This window comes from Mobula hypostoma, chromosome 26 (assembly GCF_963921235.1).
Source record: "Mobula hypostoma chromosome 26, sMobHyp1.1, whole genome shotgun sequence".
NCBI classification, from domain to species: Eukaryota; Metazoa; Chordata; class Chondrichthyes; order Myliobatiformes; family Myliobatidae; genus Mobula; species Mobula hypostoma.
In genome coordinates this window covers 29,903,354-29,916,029 of record NC_086122.1, presented here as the reverse complement: position 1 = coordinate 29,916,029, position 12,676 = coordinate 29,903,354, and the positions used below count along the sequence as shown (strand labels likewise).

At 40.9% G+C, this 12,676-nt stretch overlaps 1 protein-coding gene across 2 annotated transcripts in view; it reads left to right on the top strand.

Annotated features, from left to right (window-relative positions):
- runx3 (RUNX family transcription factor 3) overlaps positions 1 to 12,676 on the top strand; it is a 210,384-nt gene that overhangs the window by 109,815 nt on the left and 87,893 nt on the right. For both annotated transcript variants that reach the window (XM_063034017.1, XM_063034018.1), the window contains one exon: positions 11,806 to 12,059. In XM_063034017.1, the coding sequence (XP_062890087.1) occupies positions 11,806 to 12,059 (254 nt within the window). The remainder of the gene's footprint in view (positions 1 to 11,805; positions 12,060 to 12,676) is intronic.

The following is a 12,676-nucleotide window of genomic DNA, read 5'->3' as shown; positions in this document are numbered from 1 at the left end:
CATGCAGTACTTCAAATGTACTTAATTCACAACCACAAAACCTTTCCAACTTCAATTAATTTGTTTTTTTTTCACCCAAATCCTGTTTAAAACTCACCAGTCAACCAAATATATTTTAAGAAATCCGTTTGCAATGCTTTCATTGATAATTTAGTGGGAAGAGAAATGCAATGCATTGCATTTTTACTGTTCAGGTAAAATATCTCATTAAAGATCACAGCTAAATATCACGCCTACATTGCAACCGTTAAGCCAAGCTGATAAAATCTTGGGTGCCGTATAACCAGTTCTGACATGGAACTCTGACTGTTCGACTCAGGAATGGTCCAGATGTTTGTAGGTTAAAAAAAAATTCAAGGCAATGAAATGAGATGTGATACTCACACACAAGGATGCACACAAGTGGCATGGTTATCTTTGCAGTGTGGATGTAAAGTTAGTTTGGTCCTGTTATCACGAATACCGGGCTGTCTTTTTGCAGAACCGAGGCATAGGTGCTTGTTCAGGTGAAAGGAAAATGTCTGAAGAGGGATGGAAATTATGGCTGGAATGTGCCGTGGGAGAGCAGCAGGAGTTTCCCTCACAGAGCACCTTTTAACTTTCTAGCTGGAAGCTCGCTTGGTCTCTTGCATCTTAAAATTGTACATTGTTTGTACTTCATTTGGCATTCAGTGAAGGAAACTCCAGGCCAAAGTAATACACTATGCATCATAGTTCAGCTCAGAACATACCAATGCTGTAATTTGAAACAGGATTTGCTCAACTGGCTCTTACGTTTATGATGCCCGGCACCCTGGAAGTATCCTTCTTTCTATATCACAGACCCTGCTAAGAGCCACACCACCAGAATGAACATTAGAAGGCAAGTACCTGACTGCTTACACCACACCACTAGGCCCATGTCAGAAGTCAGCAGGGGAAGCTGATCTTACGTTAGCTCTGATTAAAGAAGAAGAAAAAAATGTGTACTCGGGTAATAAAGGGATTATCTCAGAGAATTAAAATCCAAATTAAAGGGAATTTGGGAATCTAAGATCTCTTAAGAAGTATATATAGGCCAGCCCTACCATGGGCTGACATCAAGCTTGCAATGATTAAATTGCTATTTGTATGACAGAGAGGAATTCTGAAATTTGCTACATTATCCTATGAGGCATGTGATAAAGAAAAGGTATTTGCTGTGTTTTGCATAAGTAAGCTGGACATTTACCTCATAAATCTTTATTGTAGTGGATCATATTGGAGAATATATTGAGGGAGTGAAGGACCCCTGTTGTTCTACTGTGGAATCTGCACTGTTGAAAGCTCCCCTTTAGACTATAATGTAACTTGCGTTTGTAAAATTCAGGATATTTTTCTCCCCTTTGAATCAGCTGTATACTATATTTTAATTTCAATTTTTGATCATGTTGTCGACTATGATATTTGGGGAAATACTATGATCCCAATGCTGAATGTCCAATACTTAACATAGGTAACGCACACAAAATGCTGGAGGACTCCTGATCAAGGGTCTCGGCCTGAAACATCGCCTGTTTACTCATTTCAATAGATGCTGCCTGACCTGTTGAGTTCCTCCAGCATTTTGTGTGTGCTGTCCTGATTTCCAGCATCTGCCAATTTTCTCTTGCTTGAAATACTTAACATATTCCTTCACACGCTACCGACTGTGTACTAATTTGTACAACTATTCCTCTGCCATGCTTTAAACCTAGTGTTAATTTATTGCAGTTATGCTCCTTATGAATAATGATCAATATAAGAACAGGCTACCCGGTCAGACTTGGCAGTCTTATTATTGCTTATGTTTCTCACAAGCTTTGTCCTACCCTATTTCATTATCTTTTTGTCTTTCCCCTTCCCTCACTTATCAAGATAGCCTTTAATTGAATCCGTCCACATTAATTACTTCATGAGGTGGACAGCTCCACATTCTAATCGCATTGTGAGTAAGGAATATTTAAATTAATATTTTATTAGACTTATAAATGACCATCACAGACCTATGGCCCTGGATTTAGAATTCACCACTTGTGAAAACATTTTCTCTCTTTGTAATTTTACAAACCTCAGTAAGACAACCCATTGGCTTCTTTTTGCCTATGACCCCGTGGAATTCTTCTGGTACCAGTTTCCTTGCACAGCCCTGAATGTGGACTGGCCACTGCAAAAATGCCTTTAGTGTGTACGTGAGTGGTAGAATCTGGGGGAATCCAATGGTAGTGCAATGAAAATAAAATGGGATAGGTATAGGATTAGGGCAAGGGTGGTTGATGGCCAGCACAGATCAGATGGGCTGAAAGACCTGCTTTTGTGATATATGACTCTGCGACCAGGAGTTTCCCCACTTGGAGTACTGTGTTCATTTCTGGTCACCTCATTATAGGAAGGATGTGGATACCATAGAAAGTGTGCAAAGGAAATTTACAAGGATGTTGCCTGGTTTGGAGTGTGTACCTTATGAGAATAGGTTGAGTGAACCTGGCCTTTTCTCCCTGGAGTGACGGAGGATGAGTGGTGACCTGATAGAGGTGTGAAAGCTGATGACAGCCGGAAGCTTTTTCCCCAGGGCTAAAATTGTTTAAGTGAGGGGGCATAGTGTTAAGGATCCTGGAAGTATGAACAGAGGGGATGAGAGGGGTTTGTTTTTCACACAGAGAGTGGTGGATGCGTGGAATGCACTGTCAGTGACGGTGGTGGAGGTGGATACAATAGGGCTTTTTAAGAGACTTTTAGATAGGTACATTGAGCTTAGAAAAATAGTGGGCTATGCAGTAGGGAAATTCTAGGCAGTTTCTTGAGTAGGTTACATGGTCGGCACAACATTGTGGGCTGAAGGGCCTGTAATGTGCTGTAGATTCCTATGTTCTATGTGACACTATTCTAACCTCTCAAATCCTGATAGAGCTTTTTTTCTTGTACTCTTTCCAATGTTCCAGAACTTCTTAGGAGGGCAAAACTGCACAACATTCTGTGCCAACTAACCAAGATTTTATGAAAGCTTGCCCATAAATTTCATGCTTCCCAATTCCACAAAGCTTTGTTTGTATTACTTACGGCCCTGTTAACTTAATTTTTAACTTGTGATCAGTTGTGGATGTGGACTCCTCCTATTGCCCCTCTATTTCCTTTCGTCTCTTGTTTTTCATATTACTATCTCCAAAACATACCACTGCACACTTCTCCTTAAAACATATCAATTCTACAAGAATATTTCTTTGTCTTCCTTGGCTTTAAGACTAATTGGTACAATTTGAAAACTTTTTAATAACCTAAGTTAAAATTATGCACAATATTGTAGACACATTGAACCCATGGCACCATTTTTTCCAGCCCAACCTTGCTCTCTGTTTTACTACTTGGCCCAGTCCATGTACCCTGACCTTAGCACAGTAGCATATCAAATACATATTTCAGTTTCAATCACTTTCCTTTATTCCCTGTTATCTGCACGAGCACCTCAGTTGGCATTCGTATGAAACTTCGTCAATTTAAACAAGGCTGTCAAGAGTGTGAAGATTTGAAGAATGTCAATTGCTACTCTTTGGAGACTGAGAACTGCCTTTGGATGCAGCAATAGATCAAAACTGAAAGCATGGAACTGAAGTTCTACTCTGAGGTGCAAATTTGTTGTTCAATACTGTTTCTCTGACATCCAGCATCAGATGAGCAGAAAGTTCATTCAATTAAATATTGGGAAGTCAGAAGTCATCATCTCTGGCCCATTACAGATTCAGTTCCCTAACCACCAACTGCATTATTTGCCACAACTATCGTCTGCAGCTGGATCATATAGTTCACAATTTTGGTGTCCATTTGTTCAGAAGATAACCTTCTAACCTCACATCCTCTTCATTATCAAGATCATGTTCCTTTACGCATCCACATCTTTGTCTATTTCTGCCTCTGTGTCAGTACCTCCAGTTGAACTCTGTCTTTTTGTCTGTTTCCCCCTAGCTGTCAGTCTGTAGTTTTTTACTGTCATTTGCTCCTGTCCCCGCTCCTGCTCTGCTCTGGCCCCTGTATTATTGAAGACTCGGTCTCTCATCTGTTTCTCATTATTGCCTGTACTGCTGCCACCTGTGTCTCATTGTGCTCCACCTATCAACTGCCTGTTTATTGCTCAGTGTATTTCAGTCCTGTGTTTTCACCTGTTTGTTGCCAGATTGTGCCAGTGAATTATCCTGAGCCTTTCCAGCATTTGTATCTGTACTCTGTCTGTCTAAATACTGACTCCGCCTGTTTCCCTTGGATTTCTCTAGATGTTTTGATCTCTGCCTGAACTTTGACGCCGACTTTGTTCGCACTTCGGGATTTCTTACTCAATTAATATCAGTGTGTGAACAGTACTGGGTCTGCAACTGGATCCCTGCTCCAGCATCCTGACACTCTGCTATTGAAATACTTTCCTCTTTGCCTTTCTTGGTTCATTCATAATGCTTCTGTGCATGTGCTACAACACCATGTCTTAATCACTCATCACCTTTACAATTACTGACCTACACTTGCTCCAGATCTAATAATACTTAAATTCTGAAAGTTTCATTTTGGCTTTCAAAGCTCTCTGAGCCAATACCTCCATGTCACCCCTCAATATTAATTCAGGACGCCCCCCACCAACCATCCAGGACATTTCTTCTTCTCATTACGACCATCAGAGAGGAGGTGCAGAAGTCTGAAGTCACACTCTCAGCTTCTTCTCCACCACTCTCAGATTTCTGAACGGATAGTGAACCATTGAACACTGCCTCACTATTTTTTGCTTCCCTTTTGCACTGCTTGTGTGTGTATATATATATAATTTATAGTATATTTTATGCATTGTGCTGTACTACTGCAAAAAAATTTCATAATGTGTCACTGATAATAAACCTGCTTATAATTATGAATATTCTGATATCTTTACAGTTACCCAATTACAAAATCATATTTTATCAGTTGTCAACTGATTTGATATTTATGACATAGAAGGAGGCCACTCGGCCCATAAGTCTATGCCAATGACTTGGCTGCTTCCTTTGAACTGTTATTAGCAGCCTTATCTACCACTGTTGCAACCCTTTCTGAAAGGTTCTCCCTAAATATCCCCGCATTTCTGTCTTAGACTTTAGCTCTGATAAAGCTGTTAGTTATTTGCTCTAATATCTTTAATAAATCGAGGCAAACATTTTGTTGATAAGTTCATGTGAGACACTTTTTTATTGGGTGATGCATATTTAATTGTTGGAATGAAAACGGGCAACACCACAGGGACGTAAAGATTTGGATCAATTAAACAACTCACTTCTCATGAAACTTATCTTTTATACAAATGTAAATGGTACTCTTCCCATTTTTCTCAAACATTGTACACTTTGTGGCCACTTTATTAAGTACACCTGTACACCTGCACGTCAGTGCAAGTATCTAATCAGCCAATTACGTGACAGCAACTCGATGCACAAAGCATGCAGACATGGTCAAGAGGTTCGGTGGTTGTTCAGATCAAACACCAGAATGGGGAAGAAATGTGATCTAAGTGATTTTGACGGTGGAATAATGGTTGGCGTCAGACAGGGTGGTTTGAGAATCTCAGGAACTGCCGATCTCCTGGGATTTTCATGCACAACAATCTCTAAAGTTTACAGAGAATGGTGCAAAAAGCAAACAAAAAAAAAACATTCAATACGAGGCAGTTCTGTGTGCGAAAACACTTTGTTAATGAGGGAGATCGGAGGAGAATGGCCAGACTGATTCAAGGTGGAAGGAAGAGTGACAGTAACCATACCTCACAACAGTGGTTTGCCGAACAGCATCCCTGAACGCACAGCACATGGAACATTGAAGTGGATGGGCTACAGCAGCAGAAGACCATGAACATACACTCAGTGGCCACTTTATTAGGTATAGGAAGTTTCTAATAAAGTGGCCAATGAGTGCATCTTCCAGTGTAACAGCTCTTCTTGAATGGGCACTTAGAAGAGATATATAATCGGAAAATGATAAGCATGGAGCTCTTGTTGAGCGTTTCAATACACACCATCACTCATTTTGTTTTTATCTGCTAAACGGGACTGGTCTAGAGTTTCGAAGAGCGTACTTTAGTTAAGGTACTAAACACGGAACACGTTCCTTAAACACTTTCACTGGTCCTGTATCGGTTTAATTTCTCTAGGGAGAGTTGATGGATTTCGTTTGCAAGCTTTGCAGTTTTTCTTTCTATGCTATACAGACTAATTAATCTAATTCAGGTGCTGTCCTGATGATGTTCGACGACAGTCGGTACACGGAGAATGAGTCTACACTAAGACTGCTTTCTAATGCTCCCAAACTCCCGCCAAAGTACTGCTTAGTTCTTCCCTGGTCTCTGCGGGGAATGGGGAGTTTAAGTGGGAAAACAATCCCATATCCCAGTATCCATTCAACGTGGGATTGGATGGTGGGTTATGGGATTTGCCGCCCGGGCGCGGAGATTGCTTCGGCGGCTTTGCTAAATCTCTGCTGTCGTTTAGAGAGCCACGCCGCACAGCAGCAGGGTATTGGTCCTATTATGTCAATGCAGATCACCAACAAACCATGTACACTAACCTTTAGGAACTGTGTTGGGTTCCAGTGAATTTTTGCATGACAACCCTTTCATCTAAACGAATACATTCAAGAAGAAGGAACAGGAGCCTCAGGACTCACGCAACCAGGTTCGGGGACATTAATTACCTCTCAACCATTAGGTTCTTGAATAACTTCACTCAATTTCACTTGCCCCATCATTGAAATTTTTCCACAACCAATGGACTCACTTTTAGGGCTCTTCATCGCATGCCTTCGATATTTATTGTTTATTTATTTGTTATTAGTATTTTTTCTTTTTGTATTTGCAGTTTGTTGTCTTCTCCGCTCTAGCTGAACGCCCTAGTTAGGCGGTCTTTCATTGATTATTCATTGGTTATTAATCTATCGATGTATTTAAAATGAACCTCAGAGTTGCGTATGGTGACATATATGCACTTTGATAAATTTTGTTTGGCCTTGACTACATCTAATGTGCTGCATTTAAGACGAGAAACCATCAAGTGGATGATGACGAAGTACACGTAGCTGCACTATTCCGTACAGTTAAGAGCATTTCCTTACCACTCACGCGAAGAAATTTGACCACCAATCAATTTCCACGAATGAAGTTTATAAATGAATAGTGTTGATGCGTGAGTGATTTGTATTCATTGGCCCAGTGAATTCACAAACACGAGAAAAACTGCAGATGCTGGAAATCCAAAGCAATACACACAAAATGCTGGAGGAACTCTGCGGGCCCGGCAGCATCTATGGAAAAGAGTAAACAGTCGTCGTTTCGGGCCGAGACCCTTCACAGATATTGTTTCGATGTTTTCGCACTGCTGGTGAAATCTGCATATGTCGCTTACGTAGCATATGAGATTTATAGTGTCGATTTGTATTTCACGCACAGAAGTTTTAAAAAACTGAACTGCAACTACATGTGTGAATCTCACCTACACGTATATTTTTCGGCTACATTAACTCGAAACAGTAGATGCTAAAACGGCCGTTTAAAAGTGTTTTACACTGAATAACGACAAACGCACTAATTTCACTCTCTGAGCGGTCGGAGATGCGTCTACTTGTAGGCTCAGCTCAGTTCGACAGGGTATCAATCTATACAACGAAGGCGCCAACTAGCGCCCGCATTGTGTCATTGGACGCGAACGATTGAACACCAAAGGATCCTTGTCTCATTTAGGAAATGCGCTCTTGCACACGGCCGCGTCGTTCTCATGCTGGCTGTCATTCTGTCGAAAGCAACTTCTCATAGAATATTTCAAGTGCAAATTTGATTAAAATATAATTACCGACTGCACTGAGATCTCCTTTTGGGACTGTCACTTTTTTTTTGTAAATTTGCAACATTTTCAAGGAGGTGTTACCTAATTAAAACGGTAAAATATGTTGAAATCTAATTTCTAAATTAAAAAGTATAAAATCCAAAAGAGTTTTGTTGCTGTTATTGTTGGTGCGATCTGTTTTGAATCGGCACCGGCTTCGGTAAAATGACTCCATGCTGGAAGGAACTGTGATATAAATTGCAGGTCCGTCCCAAGCACTGGAGAAAGTCGGAAAGAGTTCAGATTTATCTCTTGACTGTGGCGAATTAATTCAAAGCTTCTTGATTTTGTGAAGAATTAATTGTCCAGCCTAAAACACATACATACAATACAAACACGTACAATAAAGGGGGATAATTTTTTTCCACATAGTGCGATATGTGTGAATTGTTTAGAAAAGAGAAAGGGGGAAAGAGCGTATGGATGTTTATCAAAAGGGTAGAACGGCGCGGAATTACTCTACGTTCGGTCAATCCAGTGAGGCGTTTTTTATTGTTTTTAATTTGAAATCTAAATACTTTTAAAATCAATTTTAAATAAATTGGAAATCCAAATCGCATTCCTAGACGGGAAGATATTTGTAAACAAGCTACATTATCTGATACGTTGCGGAGTGATCATAAATCCACCTCTAATTCGACCACTTCAGAATCAAAAACAAAAATGGGCGGGAAATCAGATTTTCAGGGATCTTTAGAGGAAGTTGCAGGAGGCTGATTTGAGGTGTTAGTTTCACAACACTGAAATAATGACATCTATTGGTGTGTGTGATTTCTAGCAGGGAAACTTGCTTTCGTTAAATACACTTATACTGAAAAACACGAGGCGTATTGTGGCTAAGTAGTGGTCCCACGAAAACCCAACTTGGTATACCATGCACCGAAGCACTAAGTCATGAAGGAACTCGTGTCCCACCGCCTCAACCTAGTTTATATTATCAATAAAACGTCCTCTTTGACATTTCGTTGGCGGTCTTGCATTAGAATTCTCCAAAAAGAAACAGTTTAAATAATAACATCGATGTATTTCTTTTAGGTGAAATATGGAGTCTTCTGTTACTCTTAGAAAACCAGTGTAGAGTGCCCTGGCAGAGAGAGGAGAGAGAGAGAGAGAGAGAACCTTGCCTTGCGACAGGGGGATAAAAGCAAGGAGCGGATTTGGGAGTGTGCAGAATATCACTGGAGGAAACGGGGCACACGAGGGGTCTGTTATTTCATATATTGTCATCTTTGGAAATGCGCCATTAAAACAAAAACCGCCGTGAAGTTAACGCAGTACAGTAATTTTCAGGTGAAAACATTATCAAAATTGGACAGTGTATGTAAGTGACCAGTAGCTTCTGAATTCAGCGCCACTCTGCAGGTATCGCAGCAGTGCCCCATACAGCTGAGAAGGAGAGAGAGAGAACAAACACTGTCACCACGCGGGTTATGGCAAATTCTTGTGGGTATTTTATGGTGGAGGTTATTGACAGGTCTTACACCGCACTTAACAAACAATCTGTCACCATTCTCTATCCCTACCTGTCATTTGAAACCAGGAGCTATATATTTTGTAAACCCAGTATCGGTTAAAATGGTCAGGGCGGACTGAGCGGAATTTACAGAAAGAAATCACAGTGGATATTCACCGCAAAACAAAACATTAGTTTTAATTGGGCATAATAAAACGTGTTGCATTTCAGGGCTGATTTTGATCTGATAAACTATCATACCCTTTTTAAACTCACCTTCCCCGTCCAGTGAAAATAGGAAGACAGTAATTTGTTTTTATGAAGATTAGCTTTAACATTTATACAGCTGCTATTTGTTTAGAGTTTCTATATGAAGATTTCTGCAATTTTGATGCAATATTTCAATACCCGGACTTTTTTAATATTGTGTAACTGGGGGCGTGGAAGAGTTGACTAAAAACAAGCCAGTTGCTTTTTTTGGGGTTGAATTTGTGATGACAGTTTTGTTCTTCTGAGCGTCTATCTTGAGTATAGGAATGATGTATATTCTTTATGGAAGTTGATCAGGCGATTTGGAACAAGCAATGCGTTGCGATTTTTGTAAGAAGAATCGCCATGCCGACCAACTGATACCAAATTAAAGCAATTCTTTTGTTTGAAGGGGAGGGATATCTGATTGCAGCCTTTCTACTGAAGCAAGATGCGAAATTCTATCTTACGTGGTTTCAAACTATATTGAGACGAATGAATCATATTTAATTAGTAATCACGCGCACAGTGAGTTTGTATAAAACTGAAGAAATCACAAAAGAGTCGAATATTGTGTGCCTGTTAGTTCAAGGCGCCATGGACCGTGATGAATGCTTGCTCCTTGAACGGATGATAAATAATTCCTCTCACCTCATTCCTGAGAGGATGCTAATAATTATCTAACTTCTATACTCTTCCCACCACCCCCCAACAAGCATTAAATCCATATAGTTTTTTTTAAATTTATCGTCGCCTGGTTGCAATGACGACACTTTAATGATCCCCTTCACTGATGGAGTGGGCGGCTAGTCAACTATTAAAGGTACACCCACAATCATTTCAACCATACTAAAAATACAATACCCTGCATTAAAATGCATTTATTTTCATATTCATATTTATATTTATCATTAATTTACTTACAGCTGAGTGGCACGTCGAACCATTGCCATAAACATTTATGTAAAGAAGGTATGATCATATTCAAAGGTGACCTGCTACTTATACGAATATATAAAACTATATGCAAGCTTTCAATGTATTCAGATGCCTGTGGTCACCGAAATGGACATACAGATAATTCTACCCATATAGCCTATAGGATTACCCCCCCCTACCCCCCCCCCGATCAATCCCTCTAATTATTGTTTCCCCCAAATTGTAGTGGTCTTATTAATATTAGGAAAAATATAAGATATCCCAAAGTAAACAGCTTATCGATATATACCCCAGGAAAGTACTCTTTGTATTTTTATTAAGCTTTGTCAGCTATGTAAACATATTAATAAAATGCAAAAATGCGTTAAGGTTCTGAATGGGGTTGGGCTTAAAGGCCGATCAGCCTTCTGCAGGGCGAGACCGGCTCTCATTGGCAGCCAGAGTTTCGAGAACAAAACTGCGGGACGCGAGTGGCTGGAAGCGTTGTCACTCAGCGGCAGCGCCTCTTAGGTTAGGTGACGGAGACCGTATATTGGCAGCTCAGCGCACTTCCTTGCTTCAATCAGCAAGCAAGCAAACTTTCTGAAAGAGACCCAAGGATTTGAGCAATCAACGCGGATGTTCCTCTAGCAGACTGCAGCCTTTGAGAGAAATAGAGAGAGAGAAAAAACTTTCGTTTCGGTATTTTATTTTGAAACGCGGCACCGCCAGCTTTTTTTTTAGCGCGCGTTTGGAGGTGCCCAGATCTGTCTAACGATAGACTTTGACGGAGCCTGCAGTGATCGTCGCCTGTTGGGGTTGGCTCAGCGCGTGGACTTAGATGTGAAGACTTCACGATATGATCACCACGAGTTACATGAAGAGAGATGGTGTTGAGCTGCTTTGAAGTTGAAGAACTCTTGGCGTGAAAAGCCCACAAACTGAGATCGGCTGCAGAAAGTCCTGGCACCGAGTGCGGATATCCATATACTTCCGAGTGATCTATGAGCTGGAGAAATGGACTATTCAGTGTATTAATAAAAAGGAAGGAGGCAAATTCAGCGTATTCGAACTGAAGGGACATTTCGATAGGCGATCTGATTACTTCTGTGTTTGACCGACTCAAATACAAGGTTGTTCGTAGGAGTTGAATTTTTTTTAAGTTTCAGAGAAAAGACTTCCTCCAAATTAAGATACAGCTTCAGGGTTACATAGCCGCAGCCACCGTTTGAAGCGGTTGACCGCCGTTGTCTGAAACCTCCTTGTTGCTATCCTCTAACCCGAGTGTTGTGATGCGTATTCCCGTAGATCCCAGCACTAGCAGGCGCTTCACTCCTCCCTCCACAACGCTGACGTCCAGCTCGGGGAAGATGAGCGAACCAGTGTCACTGACTCAGTCCAACCCGGCAGGGTTGTCCCGAATCCGGCCTGAGAACCGCACGGTGGTCGATGTCCTGCAGGATCACGCAGGCGAATTAGTCCGGACTGACAGCCCCAACTTCCTCTGCTCGGTGCTGCCTTCCCACTGGAGGTGCAACAAGACACTGCCTGTGGCATTTAAGGTCAGTATCTTTGAAACTTTTTTTTTTGTGTGCTGTCAAATTGGGAAAGTTCCTGCCGCACTACAACCACAACCGCCGCAGGTCGGTGTAAGTGTGTGTAGGATACAATATTGAAAAGAGTACATCATCCACAGAGGTCACTTAAAACTTCACAATGGCGCTATAAACATCAAAATAAGCATTTTGCTTATGTTCCACAGCCCGTGCTAATTAAACTTAAACTAATCTGAGCTTTTGAGGCGAAAATGTATTTTGTAAACGTTGCACAACTTTCTTCTCCAATGCATTAATAATTTGGCAACGCAACAAAATATAATTTGTCTACACCGCATATGCATAACACTGGAATATAACGTGCCCATTGTCTGTCTGGGGTGAATATAATTTGTACACCGGCATTAGAACGCCGCCAATCCTTGTATTTGTATTGCTCCTTAATGAAAAAATGACGTCCCTAAGGTTCTTAGAAGACGGTTTTCAAGCAAAATTTGACCGTCTTGCATAAAGGGGGAAAATGTGGGGTTCATATTCATTCTGGTCCATTCCGTATTGCTGAAGGCGCCCAATCCATTTAATACGACGGGCAAGACGATCACCGATTCCAACAGATGAGACTC